The sequence below is a fragment of the Geotrypetes seraphini genome, chromosome 1 (genome assembly GCF_902459505.1).
Source record: "Geotrypetes seraphini chromosome 1, aGeoSer1.1, whole genome shotgun sequence".
Classification (NCBI taxonomy): Eukaryota; Metazoa; Chordata; class Amphibia; order Gymnophiona; family Dermophiidae; genus Geotrypetes; species Geotrypetes seraphini.
In genome coordinates this window covers 285,046,532-285,066,715 of record NC_047084.1, presented here as the reverse complement: position 1 = coordinate 285,066,715, position 20,184 = coordinate 285,046,532, and the positions used below count along the sequence as shown (strand labels likewise).

Genomic DNA, 20,184 nt, shown 5'->3' with positions numbered 1-20,184 from the left:
TGCGTCTTCACTACTCTGAATGACTTCGTATCATCTGCAAATTTAATCACCTCACTCGTACCAATTTCCAGGTCGTTTATAAATATGTTGAAGAGCACTGGTCCAAGCACCAAACCCTGCGGCACTCCACTCATGACACTTTTCCAGTCTGAGCATTGTCCATTTACCCCCACTCTCTGTTTCCTATCCGCCAACCAGTTTTTAATCCACGTGAGTATTTCACCCTAGATTTCATGGCTCGCAATTTTTCGAAGTAGTCGTTCATGTGGAACCTTGTCAAACATCTTCTGAAAATCCAGATATACAATGTCGACCAATTCACCCTTGTCTATCTGCCTGTTTACTCCCTCAAAGAAGTGCAGCAAGTTCGTCAAGCAAGATCTTCCTTTGCTGAAGCCATGCTGGCTGGTCCTCATCAGATTGTAACCATCAAGGTGATCAATGATGCGATCCTTTATCAGCGCCTCTACCATCTTTCCCGGTACCGAGGTCAGAGGCACCGATGTGTAGTTTCCCAGATCTCCCCTAGAACCTTTCTTGAAGATCGGCTAACATTCACCACTTTCCAGTCTTCCAGAATCCTTCCTGATTTGATCAACAGATTAGTTATTAGTTGAAGCAGTTCAGCTATAGCCCCTTTCAGTTCCTTGATTACCTTCGGCTGGATGCTATCCGGTCCTGGGGATTTATTGTTTTTAAGCCTATCAATCTGCCTGCAAACCTCTTCTAGACTGACCGTCAACCCTGTCAGTTTCCCGTCTTCGTTTCCTGCATATAGCCTGTCGGCTTCTGGTATGTTGTGTATATCCTCTTCGTGAATGCAGAAGCAAAAAATGTGTTCAGTTTGTCATCGATGGCTTTATCCTCCTTTAGCACTCCCTTTATTCCATGGTCATCCAATGGCCCCACTGCTTCCTTTGCGGGTCATTTCCCCTTAATATATTGAAAGAACGGCTTGAGGTTTATTGCCTCCTTGGCTATTTTTTCCTCGTAGTCTCTTTTGGCCCCTCTTACTGCCGTATGGCACCTGCTTTGATGTTTGTGCTTTTTCCAGTTTCTGTCCATTTTTTACCTTTTCCATTCCTTAAACGAAGTCTTCTTGTCTCTGATCGCTTCCTTCACCGCTACAGTGAGCCACGCCAGTTCCTTGTTCTTTTTCCTATTGGATCCCTTGTCGATACGCAGTATATGTAGATTTTGCGCCTCAGTGACTGTGTCCTTAAAAAGGGACCATGCTTGCTCTAGCATTTTTACAGAACTTATCCTCTTCTTTATCTTCTTCCCCACCATGAGTCTCATCCCTTCGTAATTCCCTTTTCAGATGTTCAGTGCAGTGGCTGTCGTTCTGGATCGATGTTTTGCCCCTATGTCCAGGTTGAAGCGGATCATATTGTGATCACTGCTTCCCAGCGTCTCTTCCCAGTCCTTGTAGTCCATTTAGAATTAAGTCCAGAATTGCATTTCCTCTCGTATTTTCCTTGACAAGTTGTTCCAGGAAGCAATCGCCTACAGTAACTAGTAACTTGGTCCCCGGATAATTGAAGTCACCCATGATAATTGTGTTGCCTTTCTTGCAGTTGCGTTTAATCTCGTCCATCATTTCTCCATCAGTTTCTTCGGACTGCCCTAGGGGTCAGTAGTAGATGCCGATCTTCGTTTCCATTCCATTTGTTCTCGGAATTATGACCCATAGAGACTCTACCTTATTTTTATTTTCCGGCGTGTTCTCTCCAGTAGACTCAATTCCCTCTTTGATGTTTAGGGCAATACCCCCACCTTTTTGACCCACTCTTTCTCTGCGATATAGCTTGTATGTCGGTAGTACAGTGTCCCAGACGTTTTCCTCGTTCCACCATATTTCCGTGATGCCAATGTTGTCAAGGTTATCTTTTTGTGCCTTAGCTTCCAATTCCCCCATCTTATTCCTTAGGCTCCTTGCATTCGTACATACACTTGAGTTTGCGGCCTGTTACTTTCTTGCATTTCCTTCACTCTTGTGTCCCTTTCGATCCGTCAGGATTTCTGTCTTGCCTATGATCTGATGAGTCTTCCCTGCTATCTTCCTGCATGGTATCCTCTGGGTATACTGGTTCCTGAACCATCGACTCTTGGTCGACTGTCGGCTTTCCCCTTCTTCCTAGTTTAAAAACTTCTCAATTTCTCTCTTGATGTTGCTTGCAAGTACCTCGTTCCGTCTCCGCTGTTGTGGAGTTCATCCTTCCTGAATAGCTTGCTCTTCCCCCAGAACGTCGTCCAGTTGCACACGAAGTGGAATCCTTCTTCTTCACACCAGCGTCTCATCCATGCGTTGACTGCTTGCAGCTCTGTCTGCCTCTTCTTGTCGTCCCTGGGCACTGGCAAGATCTCCGAGAACGCTTCCCTTGGTGTTCTGGTCTTCAGCGTCCCTCCTAGCATCCGGAACCTGGTCCTTCAGTCCTTCCCTGCTGTAGTTCTGTTGCTCACATTGTTTGTCCCCACGTGGATCACCACTGCCGTATCTTCCTCTTTCACGCTGTCGATGATCATGTCAATGCAGCTCACTGTATCTTCTACCTTGGCTCCTGGTATGCAGGTCACCAGATGATCCTGTCTTTTTCCCGCTATGTGGCTGTCGACTTGTCTGATGATGGAGTCCTCCATGACAATTGCTGTCCTCTCTTATCTTCTCTTGCCTCTCTAGCTGCAGGTCTATGTCCCTGGTGTATGACCATCTCTCCAGCTGTAGGTCCGTGTCCTCTGTGTACTTCCATCTTCCCTCATCCTGGCGTTGGCTTGCACCAGACTCGTCTTCCTTGTGGTTGTCCCCCAGGTGGTCCTCGCTCACTATAGGTGTATCTTGCCAGCTCTACTGTTGTTGTTTATTTTCTACGGCCTCCCTGTATGCCTGTTTGATGAACTTCTCTAACTCCCTGACTTATTCCTCAACAGTTTCTTCTGTCATGAAGTTTTCTGCCTCTCTATCCTCTTCCACTGCTTGATGTGCTTCTAGTTCCAGTATTCAGCCCTCCAGGAGTCTGACTTGCTTCTTCAGGCCCTCCAGTTCCTCGCACGAGTGCATACATAAGACCGCCTCCCAGAGGGGAGATAGTCATACATATGGCAAACAGTGCAGAAAACTGGGTAGCTCAACATCCTGCTTGTCTGCTGCATCCATTGCTGTCCGCTTGCCGGTCTGTCATCTGAAGTGGCTTTTCCTTGTGTAGGAATCTGTGTAGCGTCCTCGGTGTTACTGTGAAGTCCTTTTCTTAATTTTAAACCTGCTACCCCTGTTGCTTGTGTGTGTCCTCTGTCTGCTGTGATTGCCCTCCGCTACTACTGTGTTTGTTTATCTACTGCTTGTCTGTCCTGTTGCCCTTGTGGTACTTGCCTGTGTAGGTGTCCTTCCTTAGTGTTTCTTCTTTGCTCATCCCTTCTTAAGACTCTTTGCAAAGGCGCTCTCGCTAAGGCAAGCACCTTTAACGCTCGCCTTCGACATGCGCCGAACGGCTGAGCTCTGTTGGCCCCCTCCCCTTTTAAGGAGGAGCTCCAGTGGATGATGTCGGGGGTGGGCGGAGCTATCTCTCACTGATGCCTCTTGCTCTCTCCTGCCTTCTCATACTCCTTCTTCCCCTCTCCTGTTCGCTTCTCTTCTTTTCTCTCCTCCTTTCCTGCCTCCTGCTTGCCTGCCCAAGCCTGTTTAACTGACTCCATTGGCCCCTCCCCTTTTAAGGAGGAGCTTCAGTGGATGACATTGTGGGGTAGGTGGAGCTATCTCTCGCCGATGCCCCTTGCTCTCTCCTGCCTTCTCTTGCTCCTTCTCGCCTCCTTCTTTTCTCTCCTTCTCCTTGCCTGCCTCCTGCTGTGCCTGTCAGAGATTTATTCTAGCAGAAAACTCAAGTTTAAAAACTGTAAAACTATAAAAGGCTTTTATACTATGGAAACTAGCTAAGTAAAATTTACTCTTTTAATCTAAACTGTCTATATAAAGGAACCTACAATTTAGCTTTCATCCCCCAAATTATCAAAGCTCAGAGCAAACTAATGTATATTTACCCAGAGAATTCTCCTCTTTCCTCTCAAAAAGAGAAATATCCTCTCTTCTCCTCTCAGAAAGAAAAATGTCCTCTTCTTCTCTCCTCTCTCCGGAGGCTGTTGTAGGGGAAAACACCCTCCAGGGATTCAAGACAAAGTTAGACAAGTTCCTGCTGAACTAGAACGTACACAGGTAAGGCTAGTCTCAGTTAGAGCACTGGTCTTTGACCTAAGGGCCACCGCGTGAGTGGACTGCTGGGCACGATAGACCACTGATTTGACCCAGCAGCAGCAATTCTTATGTTCTTAAAACTGTGACACCATATGGACTCAATTTGTCCTATTATTTATTTTTGGCTTTTTTGTTTTATAATTATCTAATTTTGCTGTTTATGCCATTTTATGTGTTGGTAGGTGAAATATTAATTTTAATCTTTTGTTTTCCTATTCTATCAATTTTAATTGGTCATCTGTGTGTTTTGATTTTCCTCTGGCTCTCTATGGCGATTTCTAGAATTTTTTCATAGCTGGAAGGCATAATATTTACCCCCTATTTTACTAAGCTGCGCAGCAACAGCCCCGAAGCCCTTTAAATCTCTATGGGTTTCGGGGCTGTTACCACAGCGGCCCGCGCTAAACGGCTTTGTAAAAGAGGCCCTTAATGTTTTCGGATGCATTATTGCTTCATTGGAATGATATAGAAGTGCTAGTTTTCTCACTGTATCTGTTGGCATTGTTAACTTACATTTAAAGAACGGGTAAATGAACCTCTGTGTTATCACTGTTATTAATGACCCCAGATGCAGGCATTCTAGTTTGGATGCCACACATGATCTATAAAGTGTTTTGTACTTTTTCTGCTGTACTTGGTTCTCTGAGCTTTGCATTCCCTCTTTTGGTTCCTTGAATTTAACCCAGCAAATTTGATAGTTAAGGCACTTATTTTCAAAGCATATGGGCATCCCAAAATGCTGAAATGGACTTTCGTGTGCTTGAAACATCCAAATGCCAATTTTGTAAAGGTAGGATTTTGACATCTGACACTGCTATACGTCCAAATAGCAAGGGGGCAATGTTGTGGCTGTGTGCTGGATTGGACTAGGGCAGGGGTAGGCAATTCCGGTCCTCGAGAGCCAGAGCCAGGTCAGGTTTTCAGGATATCCACAATAAATATGCATGAGATAGATTTGCATCTCTAGGAGGCAGTGCATGCAAATCCATCTCATACATATTCATTGTGGAGATCCTGAAAATCTGACCTGGCTCTGGCTCTCGAGGACCGGAATTGCCTACCCTTGGACTAGGGCACCCAACATCAAATAATTGGTGCTGATATTTTCTAGCAGCTCTGGAGCTGCCAGTAGCTGCTGTGTGTGCAATGTGAGCACACAACATATGCACAACAGCTGCCCCCAATAAAAATTTTTTTTTTTTAAATAACCCCCTCCCATACACCCAACAATTAGTAGGAGGGATGCCCATTCCCTCCTGCCTGAGGACTCCCCCCCCTCCCAGCACTTCCCACACCCAATGATAGGCAGAAGAGATGCCCATTCCCTCCTGCCTGAGGATACCCCCGAACCCCTCTACCTTTTAGATGCAAAGTTCAGCAGGAGAGATGTCTTAGGCCCCTCCTCATGGATGCCTGGATGCACCGGGAAGGGGAAGACTGGCCATTTTGAAGAGGTGGGCCGGGGCAGGAGGGAATTGGCATCCATCCTGCTGAACTTTGCATCTAAAAGGTATTGGTGGGGGACGGCTGAAGAGTAGGGGGTGTCATTGGGCAAGAGGGAGTGGACATCCCTCCTCCTGACTGTCGATTGTAAGGAGGGGGGGATCTTTTGCCTGCCACTGCTGATGCTTTCCTGCCGGCAGAGCTGATTGTGGGATTCCCCCTCTGTGATTAGCTCAGCTGGCACGGAGAGCAGTGGTAGCAGGCAGATTTTAACAGTAGAGATGGGTGCTCCACACAAATAGCATGCATATAATTTGCATGCTATTCATGCAGAGCATCACCTATTGGGAAAATTTGCTCCTGCAACAGCATTTTTTTACTGTGGCGGCAGAGCGCTGTGCATCAGGGCCAGAGTAGAAAGCAAATCTGAGAAGTAGCCTGGTGGTTAGTGGACTGTAAACCAAGGAACCCAGGTTCAAATCCCACTATAACTCATTTAGTATTTTTGTTTTGTTTTTTTACTTACTATACCTAAATATGTAAGTCACCTGCAAGCTTGAAGGCTAGTGAATTGGTGTACATTCAGGTACAGTAGCTATTTTTTCTGTTCCTGGAGGGTTTACAATTGCAAAATAAGTGTTAAAGTGGAATTTGAACCTGGGTCCCTTGGTTTACAGTCCACCGAACTAACCACTAGGCTGCCCCTCTGCTCTGCGTAGACATCAGTGTGATCGTTTTGTAAGAATGCTGCCATACAGAGATGTCCATGTCCCTTGTTTTCTCCTGTTTATAATTTGGATGTTTCAGTTTGTAAAGTGGCTGTTAATGCTGGATGTCTCCCTCACATGGATGTTCATCTCATGTATTTGATGTATTTCTTGTTCAAAAATACTTGTAAGATGGACATCCGTTTGGAATTTTCTGATGTGGACATCCCTATTCTGACTCAAATATCCTTTTGAAAATGCCCCGCCAAATCTAATTTTATTCTGATCAAGTCTAATCTTTTAGCCTGATTACCAAACATGATTAGCAACAGAACAAAATGAGCAAATGCAGAAAGAGATTAGGGCTGCATTTCTGGAATATTCTTCATTCTGTTCTTCCAAAGAATAAGCAGTGAAATCAGAATACGTTCAGTTTTGTCTATTTACATTTTGTTGTTTTGATACGGGCTTTAACAAAACACAGAATGTCTCCTTTGGATCGGGCTGCTGTATTGGATTGAAAATCCAGTTTATCTTCAGTGCTTAGAAATGACTGTAGGAATAGGAGTTACTGTATTCTACTATAGATCATTTGGTAAAATCTTCTTTTTCATAATGGAAAAATGAATGCTCTCAGTATTATGGTTCTGTATTGTCTACTTTATAGTTGAGATTTCATAAAGTGTTTCATTTTTTCTTTAGTTTATGCTTGTTATTTTACTTATCCTATTTGCCACCACCTTTGGCACAGGTCTAACATCTATTAAGCCTTATCTATAGGAAGTGAAATGTGCTGTTTAAGACTTTCCTGCAAAGGAGCCCAGCCAGTATCTATTAGTCTAACTGTCCTGGCCAGCTGTACTGATATGATTTCTTACTTTTGTAAGACAGCGTTTTACCATGTACAAAAATAACTAGTTTTAGTGAATGGAGTTTAGAATCACAGCTTTAAATCTCCATAGTTACCAGGAAAAGGAAGAAAATTTGAGAAGAAATGAGAATTATTGACTCGGAAGCAAGGATTAGGTTAAAATATTTTCCCCTGAATTCTCTATATGGCACCCAAATTTGAGCACAGTTCAGAGATGCGTGTGCAACTTAATTGACCAACAAACTGTTAACCATCAATAATTGGATGCTCACAACTGATTGTTGATGTTAATTGGCACAATTAGGATTTGCACATGCACAATTCTATCGGGCTCAAAAGAGGACGTAGCCATGGGAGGGTATGGCCGGGTTATGGATGTTCCATAAAGCTGTGCACAGTGCTAAGGAGCTTTCGCACTCAACTTGGGCGCTGGTGTTTCTACCAGGTTTCAGCAGGCTTAAGTCTGGCACCCAGAGTTGGGCATGGGAACCGAAACTAAGCGTCAATTTCCGGCACCCATTTTTGAGCACAGTTTATAGAATTTCCCCCCTTTATATTTTTCTGTTTGCTTTTTACCTGTGAGCACCCACCCCTTAATCCTTTTCATCCATCTCTAATTAGGGAACTATCATTTGTGACTTCTAGTTTTTATTTGGTCAGTCCTCCCCCACCCCCAACTACTATATTGTGGCAACATTCTGTGATCAACAAAGGAAGATAGAGGTAGAGCTAACACTTGATTTCTACAATTGCTCTGGCTTGCCACTGACGTTCCCTTAAGAGTAGTACTTGATTCCTCACAGTAGCCCTTTGTACTACTCAGCCTTTGAATGCCCTGGAAAAGAAGCCTCACCTGGGATTTGTATCCAGGTCTCCTGCTCTGCAGTACAGAATACTACGGTAATTACAATTCTAGCTCACTGGATCTGGCCACCTCAGCACATTCGCGTTTGCAGGGCTGTTACAAAAGAGGGAATTGTTGCATTACTTTGCAAGTTTTACTGTATATGCTGTAGAAAAGGCAATAAAAGGCAGAAGAAAAAACATAACAGTGAAGAACTCGTTGCTAACAATTCATTAACTGTTAGTATCTCTGTTCATGTAGAGTACTGAAGTTCTACCAGTTTACTTGGATAAAGGGAAGATGAGATGTGGACAATGTGACAGATAACCTCATTGTAAGCAGTGGATGGTCCTTTCAACCCTTGTGTCTTCAAGCACTTTTCTTGTATCCAGTCACTTATGTTGTTTTTGGTGAATCAAACCATACCTCTGGAGAAAATAAGTTTGTTACAGGCCAACACAGCCACCCACTCACCAGTGCATGATTATTAGAGTGGGTTAAAATCAGTTGTTCTATGCAGCTTTAATTGTAATCTTTGTCCCACCTCTAGAAGTTAGTGAAATCAGTTTATGTGATTGTTGTAATAGTTAAAGAAATAGAACTGTTGGGAAGAACATGACATAAAATAGGCACAGAAATAGCCAGATATATAGTTATTGTACTGTATAATAATTCCTTTGATAACACAACTTGAGTGTAATATGATCTGAATTATGTTAAATGTGCTCTATCCCTAAGAGAGATGCATATTGTCTATCGTAAGATAAAGCCAGTTTGAAGGAAATTAAAATGCAATACGATCACAGATGAGGGGGGCTGAGCTCTCGCATGTGAAAATTGGGCATTGCTAATATCCAACCCACCTAATTGTTTAGTTCCATAAAGCAAACAATATAATTGTCCATAAGAAACCCATGAATAAAATGTCCTATGAATAAAATGTCCAATACAAATATAATTTGAAGTTAATTTTTCATAGCTGCATAGAACAATATACTTATTTAGTATTGCACATATAACCATATGCATAAGCATATCTCTGTGCAAGATGGAGGGCTTGGTTTCATTATTTCAGCCAGAATGTTATTTAAAGCAGTAACTAAATAGGAGAAAGAAGGGAAATACTATTACACCATGATGTTAAATCCTTAGGTGAGGGAGAGGGGTTACTGTCTAAACTAGTAGTCAGGAGCCAGAGATTTTAGGGATCAGATCCCATTACCAGTGCTTAATGTATGTCCATAAGCACATCACTTAGTCTCTGTGCATAATCTCTTTGTGATGAGTTTGTTAGTCTCCCCCCCCCCTCAATTTCTCTTGGTACAGTGAAACTGACCAGATACTGCCACACTTTAGTTATGAAAAACGCTTCCAGATGCAAACTGTGCAAAGGGTGATATTTTTAAAGCAAATACTATGCTTGCCTTTGTGTTTGAAATTATTGTACTCCATTTTTTCAAAGTATTTAAATACTGTTTAGCTCTCGTACATATAACAAGTATGTGGTGGCAGAACTGCAGTAAATGCAAAAGTAAATTCATATTTTGTACAAAAATATAATAGGAAAACCAAAAATTGTTTCTAGTTTAAAGCAGACTTTGAACATTGTTTAGAAAATCAGCTGTGGTGAATCGATTAATTGTGGGTCTCTAACAACTTCTCCAAGCTGCATACTTCATAATACCGCCCATTTATCCCGCCAAGCACTCTAATTAACGAGGATTTGGTAGGATATAACTTATTTCTTATGGTGAGGTGTTAGTATTACAGTCATTTATGTTGGCCAGCTTTCTTCCACTAGTCATCGCTCATTGTTCTCGGACCATAGCTGCATATGTTATCTGTCCTTTGAAATGATCAATCCTACAGTGGGCATGCGAGCCAGTACAGGGATGGTGAACATCTTAAAGCCTTATTAAAATTAGGAAACCTTTAATTAGGTTTATGAAAGCTATTTTTACTTTGAAAATATGTTGGTACTGTGCATTCATGGCTCAGCAGTTTAGTTTAAACGTGTCATCAGCTGCAATATGTTGGAATAACTGACTTAAGACGGCTTCTTCATGAGGCATTGTTACTAGTGGCAAACATCAGTTTCCTCCCTCTCTCGCATTTAAAGGTCTAGCATAAGAAGCAAATGAATTATTTTTGTACATTAAAAATTAAATAAAAATAACAAATTAGTTATTGACAGATTAAAATAGAATTTCGGCCTGGTCAGCCAAAAATTGCCTATGTCAAAATGCTCAACTGCAGGTGTTTTGCATTATTGGGTTACATCGTGTACCATTTTAATAAGAAAAGTTTGCAAATGTGTGATTTTTATGTAAGTTCTGATTCTCCAGTGCTGACTGCCTGTGGCCTCCATTACCACCATACTTATCCTGTTAGAAAGGTGGCATAGCAGGAGAGGAGGAGATCTTATACAAGTTTATGTGAAAGGAAAAAATGTGGCCAAAATAACTTCTTTCTTAATATATTTTTCATGTAAGTATATGTGCGAGATATTGCACCTGGGGTTTGGCATTTCAACTTATCTGGCTATAGTTTACGCTTGCTTTAAATCACTTTGCTTTTGTGCATTTAAAACATGTTCCATTGATATTGTTACTATAGAAGGATTTGCTAGACCCCCACTGGTAGTTCCAAATGATAAATTTAAGGTTGATCTTTCTGAGAAATCTGAAGTGAAGAATTGCTGCATTGTAAAGTGGGAAAGAAACCTTTCCTGAAAGAGAACATTTTCTAGTATGCAATAACAAACAAAAAGAATACAAATAATTCCAATATTGCCACAGGGGAATCCTTATTTCTCATCTGTTGATGTCAGGCTCATAAATTTGCAAAAATTGTGACAGGAGTCCAGGCATATAATAGGATTTTGATTAAAGCAGCAGATTATAAATTAGTATGAAATGAATATGTAAACCAAAAAGTATTTATGTATTGTGCTTATAATAAAAACACAGAAGATGTTGGTCTTTTCAGTAATTTGTTTCCATTTCATTTTGGCAGCTGCACTATCAAATGTCTTCAGAAACGCCATGTTTGCATCAGTCGATTGGAAAGGCCTCAGAACTGGGGTGAGAACTCTTGTGAAGTGAGGTTTGTCATATTGGTTCTGGCGCCTCCTAAAATGGTAAGTGTTATGCTAATATATGTTTTTATGGCTTCAGGCGGAGGGGGAGGGAATTGAGGGTTAAAATATTAGTTTCTTATTGGTTGTAGTGCTCAGTTATTTGCATAAAGATGGCAAGGAAGGAAGTCTTTCCTGGCAAATGGTTGGACTCCTGTGGTTTCCCTCAATCTGTCTAGCATTTTGAATTTGACTTGATGGTGATATTAATGAAGAGAGGACCCATATTATTCACATAGGCATAGCCAACAGGGTGCACTTGCACCTCCCTAACCAAAAGCAAGCAATTTGTCATATTTTAAAATATTAACCAACCCAGGCTGGAGAAACGTTTGCTTTCTTTCTTATTATTCTGCCAAGATATTGCTTTTCCTGTCCTGTGCAAAATCTAGAACATTCCAGGACAACAATTTTAAAGAATAAAACATAAATGATCGTTCATTGATCTATTTGAAATACACTTGCACGTGGTGAAGCTCAAAGGTGCACCATGCATGTCACATGATCTAGTCCACCAATCTACGGAAACAAAATATGCTCTCTGACTGCTTCTGTTATTCAGTTTTCAGTCATCGGTCTAAAACCAACTTTGTGTAGTGACTTTCCTCTGCTGATGCGGCAGAGGAAAGACCCTGACAGGGCTGGCTACAAGTAGCCTATTTACAGCACTGCCTCTGCTGCTTTGGGAGGGGCTGCAGGTAAGAGATGCTGGCTCCTCACAGTGAGGGGGGGGGTTGATTGGAGGCCAGACCCACATGGGGGAGGGGGGTTGTCTGGGTCAGGAGCAGGACAGCAGGGAGATGCCATGGGAGGGGATCATCAGAGAGTGTAGACCTACAGAAGGGGGAGGGGAGATAGATGGTGGACTACAATTGGAGTGGGGAAAAGAGGGAAAATGGATGATGAGCCAAAAAGGCGGGGGAGAAGAGGAAGGGACATATATGCTGGACCTGCAGGGTAGAGGGGAGGGGAGATAGTATAGTTCGCTCAGTCTAAGATCGTTGGCACCCCCCTCCCCAGCTCAGATCCTGGCTACACCCTTGATTATTCATGCTGATTAGAAGTCATGTCAGAAATACTCGAGAGCAAAATGAGTTTGTGCCCTGGTCAGAAATATAACAGTGCAGTAAAAATAATGAAGCAATAAATATGTTTCCTCTTCTAAATAAAAATAACTGTTCTTTGCAATCTGCAGTAAATTTGCTAGAGAGGGAGACGTAGGAAAATTAAATAGTTGTCTAGACAGTGGTTCCCAACCCTGTCCTAGAGGACCACCAAGCCAATCGGGTTTTCAGTATAGCCCTAATGAATATGCATGGGGCAGATTTGCTTGCCTGTCACTTCCATTATATGCAAATCTCTCTCATGCATATTCATTAGGACTAGCCTGAAAACCCGATTGGCCTGCTGGTCCTCCAGGACGGGGTTGGGAACCACGGGTCTAGGATATCTCTACTTTTTGGGATCCGGCGAAATATTTGTTACCTGGATGGGTCACTGTTGGAAACAGAATACTGGGTTTGATGGACCTTTGGTCTGACCCTATATTGTAAATCTTATTTTCTTGTTTATTAAGAATTTCAGTTTAACAATTTAACACCACATCTTTCTTCATTATGGATGTATGCACTGAAGATTAGAGACAATGAAGGTGTTTAGAGATTTTATGGTATGGGAACTTACTGTGGAACATCAATGTTGCTTACCCTCTAACAAGTGCTTTCCATAGACAGCATGTTTGATAAAAGTGCACACATGAATGATGTCATCTGACTGCACCGGAATGGAACTGCTCTCCCAGGGCACAAAACTTATTAGGCCTAGTTCTATAAATGGCATCTAGCAGTGCCTAACTTGAAAGCAGTGCCCCTCTTGGTTGTCAATTAACTGATAGGTGTATTTTATAGAATCACACCAAGAGGCCTTATAAACAAAACAGCCAAACTTAAATAATATACGTGCTTCAAGTAGAAGCCAGTGTAGTTGTTTATAAAAAGATATCAAATGGTCAAACTTTTTTAATCTGCAAATTTAATCACCTCGCTTGTAGTTCCATTTCCAGATCATTTATAAATAAGTTAAATAGTGCATGGATCTGTACTGGGACCAATCCTATTTAACTTATTTATAAATGATCTGGAAATTGGAATGACGAGCGAGGTGATTAAATTTGCAAATGACACTAAACTGTTCAAAGTTGTTAAAATGCATGCGGACTGTGGAAAACTGCAGGAAGACCTTAGGAAATTGGAAGACTGGGCGTCTAAATGGCAAATGAAATTTAATGTGGACAAATGCAAAGTGATGCACATTGGGAATAATAATCCAAATCATAGTTACTGAATGCTAGGATCCACCTAGGGGGTCAGCGCTCAAGAAAAAGATCTGAGTGTTGTCATGGACAATATGCTGAAACCTTCCACCCAATGTGCCGCGGCGGCCAAGAAAACAAACAAGATGCTAGGAATTATTAGAAATGGGAAGGTAAACAAGACTAAGAATGTTATAATACCTCTGTATCACTCAATGGTATGACCTCACTTTGATTTATTGCATTCAGTTCTGATCTGCTTATCTCAAAAAAGATATAGCTGCAGTAGAAAAACTCAAATAAGAGCGGCCAAGATGATAGAGGATGGAGCGCCTCTCGTATGAGGAAAGACTAATGAGGTCAAGGCTCTTCAGTTTGGAAAAGAGACGGCTGAGGGGAGATATGATTGAAGTCTACAAAATCTTGAGTGGTGTAGAATGTGTATAAGTGGATCTATTTTTTTTTTTTTTTTTACTGCATCAAGATTTAGAAAGACTAGGGAACATTCAATGAAGTTAGAGTAATACTTTTAAAACCAATAAGGAAATATTTTTTCACTCGGAGAATAGTTTAAGCTCTGGATTGCATTGTCAGAAGATGTGGTAAGAGCGGTTAATGTAGCTGGTTTTAAAAAAGATTTGAACAAGTTCCTGGAAGGAAAGTCCATAGTCTGCTGTTGAGACAGACATGGGGGAAGCCACTGCTTGCCCTGGATCAGTGGCATGGGTTTTTGTCAGGTACTTTTGACTTGGATTTGCCTCCGTGAAGACAGAATTCTGGGCTAGATGTACCAATTGGTCTGACCCAGTAAGGCTATTCTTAGGTTCTTATGATAAGATGAACAGCTGGGTTTTGGAGTATATGTAGTCGATTTTAGTGTTTCTGAGGACATGTAAGATTGCAATAATCCGTGATACTAAGTATCAATGATCGGAATAAAATCCAAAATGAAAGTATCAGAATAAGAACGAACAGATCATAATCTTCAAAGAGCACCAAACCCCTTTCGTATTTTTCGCACCCTAAAACGCACCAAACCCCTTTTGTATTTTTGCACCATAAAACGCATCTGACCATAAGACGCACCCTAGATTTAGAGGAGGAAAACAAGAAAAAAACATTCTGAACCAAATTCTCTCTGCCAGGCTCTGCACCCAACCCCACACTCCTTTCCAGGCTCTGCACCCTGTCCCCTCTCCCTGCCAGGCTCTGTACCCTGTCCCCCCTCTGGTGGTCTAGTGGTAGGACAGGACAGACAGGCCTAATGGCTGGCAGGCAGGTAGGGACAGACAGACAGGCAGGCCTAGTGGCTGGCAGGAAAGTAAGGACAGGGCACAAGGTAGGCAGGCCTAGTAGCAGTTCCAGCGCTGTATTGACATCGCGTCTAGCTGGAAGCTTTTCAAAACCCAGACAAAGTGCCGGGTTTTGAAAAGCCATCCGAATGCATCGAACTCAACGAGAATAAGGCAATATGGTGCCCCAGTCCATTCGCGGACACAGGCGCTAGCCCATCCCGCACTACGGTTCGCACGTGCAAAAGACAGCTTCCTTGCTCATGAAGCTCTGTACCACTATGAACTGGGCGCCTTCCCCCGTTTAACTGTGCACAGCGTCAAAGCTACAACCGTAAAACCCGGACTCTCACTGCACCTTCTCTACCCGACATGTTAGCAGCGGCACTACGCTACATATAGTAGCCCAGCCCCTGGCCACCTGAGAAGTAGAAGCTTGGGCCTGCCGCTGATCAATTGCAGTTCCACTAACCTCCGAGCTACCAATCAGAGAGGGACGGGAGCAATGCTCCACGCTTTTTCCCAGAATGGAGGGTGGTCCTCCTATGCGCTCAGCACTGTGGGATTGTGGAAGGCTGCCGGTGGAAGCATTGGACTGCCAGATTACAAAAAGGTACCGTGGGGGAGGGGGGTATTCGCTCCATAAGACGTACCCTTATTTCCACCCACTTTTTTGAGGGAAAAAAGTATGTCTTATGGAGCGAAAAATACGGTAACTTCTTTAACCTATGCTTCCATAGTTAATTTCTGATCTAATATTACTCCTAAGATCTTAATAGTGAAATTTTATGGAAAAGATTTACCTCTAATAACAACATGATCCTAATTAAAATTCAAACAATTTTGTAAAAAAAACCTTAGGTTTTCTCGGGGTTCAATTTTAATCTGAAATCTGTCACCCACTTTTCAATTATATTCATTACTTCATCAATATGCTTAGTTTCTTTTAATGGTAATATAGGAGCTAGAAGAAGAACAGTAACATCTGCATAACTATAATATTTCACATCCATCAATTCTAATCAACTCCCCAAAGAACTTAAATCTTTGTTAAACAAAAGAGGTGATAACAGGGATCCTTTAGGTAAAATAAGCTAGTTGCATGCACTACATTAGCATACACTAATGCTGTTTACATGGGTTATTTTACAGCAGGTCCTAAATGAGACCTAATTACTAATATTATGTGTTAAATGTTAACACACATGTTAGTGACACTAGCTGATATTTATTTAGTCACTAATGATTGCGAAACAATTTTATGTATGAGAATGTGTTTAGGTACCAGAATCCTTCAGCTTTTCTTAGTAATTAATACTGTAAATACTCAAATATAAGCCTATTTGAATATAAGCCAAAAGGATATTTTCTAGAGGAAAAAAGCTCCTCTTCCTTTCATCCCTCTTTGTGTCCCTCCACCACTAACTGCTCCCTCAAACTGGTAACGCTCCCATTTATTTCCTCCCTCCTTTCCCCCACTCCCTGAACAGACAAACCCCTTCTCAGATATACTAGTAGGCTTAGGGAGGGAGGGGGTTCTTTGAAAGAGAAAGGAAATAAGTGGGAGCTATGCTAGTTTGGGGGAGTGGCAGAGGAGGAGAGACCTAATGGAGATGAAACGAACGGGAGAAATGCTGGACACAATGGGGGTGAGAGGGGTAGGTAGATCTCAAATAATTTTTTATGCCTTTTTTATTGCCAAACAAAATCTCAGTTCATATCTGAGTATATATGGTAATTCTGTTTGGAATAGTGACAATCAATCATTCCAGTTAAATAGTTTTTCCAATACTGTCAGAAGTATGAGAGAACACACAAAATACTGTAAAACCTTGGTTTGCAAGCATAATTCATTCCAGAAGCATACTTGTAATCCAAAGCAATCGTATATCAAAGCGAATTTCCCCATAGGAAATAATGGGAACTCGGACGATTCGTTCCACAACCCAAAAACTTTAATACAAAAAATACTATACGACCTCACTCATAAGAACATAAGAAGTGCCTCTGCTGGGTCAGACCAGAGGTCCATCATGCCCAGCAGTCCGCTCATGCGGGGGCCCACCAGGTCCAGGACCTGTATAGTAACCCTCTACCCTTCTATCCTCTTTTCCTTCAGAAAAATGTCCAAACCCTTCTTGAACTCCAGTACCGTACCTTGTCCTATCATGCCCTCTGGAAGTGCATTCCAGGTGTCCACCACCCGTTGGGTGAAGAAGAACTTCCTAGCATTGGTTCTGAATCTGTCCCCTCTTAATTTTTCCGAATGGCCTCTCGTTCTTGTAGTTTTCGAAAGTTTGAAGAATCTGTCCCTCTCCACTTTCTCTATGCCCTTCAAGATCTTGTGAGTCTCTATCATGTCCCCTCTAAGTCTCCGCTTCTCCAGGGAAAAGAGCCCCAGTTTCACCAATCTTTCGTCGTATGAAAGGTTTTCCATACCTTTTAACAAACGTGTCGCTCTCTTCTGAACCCTCTCGAGTATCGCCATATCCTTCTTTAGGTACGGCGACCAATATTGGACGCAGTACTCCAGATGTGTGCGCACCATCGCCCGATACAGCGGCAGGATAACCTCTTTCGTTCTGGTTGTAATACCATTCTATTCGCTTTCTTAGCGGCCGCTGCACACTGCGCCGACGGCTTCATTGTCTTGTCTACTATTACCCCCAAGTCCCTTTCTTGGGTACTCTCACTCAATGACAGCCCTCCCATTGGGTAGCTGTATCTCGGGTTTCTGTTTCCTACATGCAAGACTTTACATTTCTCTACATTGAACTTCATCTGCCATCTCATCGCCCACTCCCCTAGTTTGTTCAGGTCCCTTTGTAAACCTTCGCAGTCCTCTATAGTCCTAGCCCCACTAAATAGTTTTTTAGCTCATATTTTCCCAGTGTGTATTTATCCACAGCATGATAAAAAATGTGCTATCAATGTAAAGATGTTTTATAGATATATGCAAGGGCTTTAAGTTCCTATATATGTTGCAACTATGGTTTCTGATTTTAGGCTTTAACTAGCAAACACCAGTAAAATATCCCCCGTGCAAAAAAGTAAAATACTATAGGTATTTATTATGAGAATAAACACTTGAAAATCACCATTTTCTCTAGCACTCTTTCCTTCCTCTCCATTTCTGCTCCGGATCTTGTTTTTGTTCCTTTTTGCTGCTGACACCATCTCAGCTGCACAAATGTATGTATTAGATTCTACTGGAAATAACATTCAGTAGTGGCACTTGTATATCATGAAAACACTGATTTATTGTACTATCTTCAAACTCAAACACCCAAAAACAGAAGCCCTAATTGTGACTAATCTTTGAACAATCTGATATAAATATAGAATGTGTGTATTTTTTTTATATATGTACTTTTTTTCTTCAGAAAAGTACCAAAACCGCTACAGAAGTGGGGCGGACTTTTGCCACCATGTTTTCAGACATTGGTTTTCGGCAGAAGCTTCTTGAAACCAAAACTGAAGAAGAATTTAAGGAAGCTTTGGTACACCAACGACATCTGTTAACTGTGGTGAATCAGAGGCCCTCAGATATGAATGAGGACCACAAAGTACAGAGCCACAAACCTCTCAAGGTATTTGGGGGGGGGGGGGAGAATTATTTTTCTTCCATCTGTTTACTTTTAGTCACTAGGGATATTCTGGAGTACCATGCAACTTGCAGTATCTCAGAAGTATTCATATATGCTTATGAGATTTTGGTATTGATCACCTGAAGAATCCTGCACTATGTATGTTTAGAAAGGGCAGAGTCGTTCTGTGTTTTCCACTAGTATTTGTTTTGTACTAGCTTTTCAGGTTGCAGGTCATGTTTCCCCTTGTTCACCCCCACCAGTTGTAGGCTGATAACAAACACAAGATGCTTTTACCCTTTCTGAAACTAAGCTCTGTAGCAAGCTAGAAAATGGAGATACTGTGTATTTCCCATCATTTTTCATCTCTAAAAGTTTTAAGTTTGTTTGTGGACTCTGCAGGCAATCAGAGTGTGCGAGAGAAACAGGAAAGATAAACTTGAATATTTTTGCTATGTAAGAATTAGTACTCTGTAATTATCATAAGCATGCAAAGTAGAAGTACATAAGAGATTAGAAGTGTAAGCCCATAGATCCTTGTGTCCCTCCCTTTAGGCATGAGCACTTAATACCGTGTTTCCCCGAAAATAAGACAGTGTCTTATATTCATTTGGGGCTCAAAAAAGGCACTAGGTCTTATTTTCGGGTAGGGCTTATTTTTTTCATATACATGATCATTTCTCCCTTCCTGTCCTTCACCCCAATTCTTTCTCTTTCCTTTCCCCCACATGTGCAAAATCTTTCCTTCCCTCTCACCCATCCCCTTATGCCTTTCTCTGCAGCATATTTCTATCCCCCCTTCCCCCTGTGCAGCAGAACCCCTGCCCAGCTTCCATCCTTACCTCCCTACTATCCCCCTGTGCAGCAGAACCCCTGCTCAGCTTCCATCCTCCCCTCCCTTCCATCCCCCTGTGCAACAGAACCCTTTGCCCAGCTTCCATCCCTCCCATCCCCCTGTGCAGCAGAACCCTTGCCCAGCTTCATCCTTCCCTCCCATCCCTCGAGCAGCAGAACCCTTGAGCACCTACTGCGTAGCCGAACTATCAATGCCCCTCCATCCTTCCCTCCGATTCCCACCGACCGCGACCATAAATACCTTGCTGCAGTGGAACGTCGGGCTAGCAGTACTCGCAGGCTGCTTCGCGGCCTTCTCGCTGGGGCCTTCTGTGTACTGATGACATCATCAGTACACAGATAGCCTCAGCGAGAAGGCCGCGAAGCAGCCTGTGAATACTGCTGCTGGTACGATGCTCCTCTGCAGCAAGGTATTTATGGTCACGGTTGGCAAGGATCGGTTGGGAGGGAAGGATGGAGGGTCAGCGGGGGTTCGGTGGCTGTCTACAACTAGGGCTTATTTTCGGGGGTACGGCTTATATTAAGACCTACCCCGAAAATCATGCTAGGGCTTATTTTCAGGGAAACACAGTAGTAGGTCTGTAGCTAGTTAACTGATCACACATATAAAATATAGATGTGTATATACTGGGTTACATTAGTCAAATTCTATGAAGGAAAGTAAATGACTATGTTCCTTTATAGAATAAGCACTCAAATTATGGAATGGTGTGTATCAGTGGAGGGATTTTGGTAGATATCCCACATTTTTTTCTATCTTCTGCTTTCTATTCTACCTGACCCTATGATCCCTTTCCCACTCCACAATATCTTCCTCTTGTCCACCCCTTCCCACAAGCCTCAACTTGCATTCTCAGCACTTCTCTGTCCCTACTTGCTCTTCTTCCCCATTCTA

General features: G+C 42.3%; 1 protein-coding gene across 1 annotated transcript in view; it reads left to right on the top strand.

Annotated features, from left to right (window-relative positions):
- Positions 1-20,184, top strand: part of SLC4A11 (solute carrier family 4 member 11) — a 294,972-nt gene that overhangs the window by 193,725 nt on the left and 81,063 nt on the right. Inside the window, exons 7-8 of the mRNA XM_033953141.1 lie at positions 11,124-11,247; positions 18,231-18,437. Coding sequence (XP_033809032.1) covers positions 11,124-11,247; positions 18,231-18,437 — 331 coding nt within the window. The remainder of the gene's footprint in view (positions 1-11,123; positions 11,248-18,230; positions 18,438-20,184) is intronic.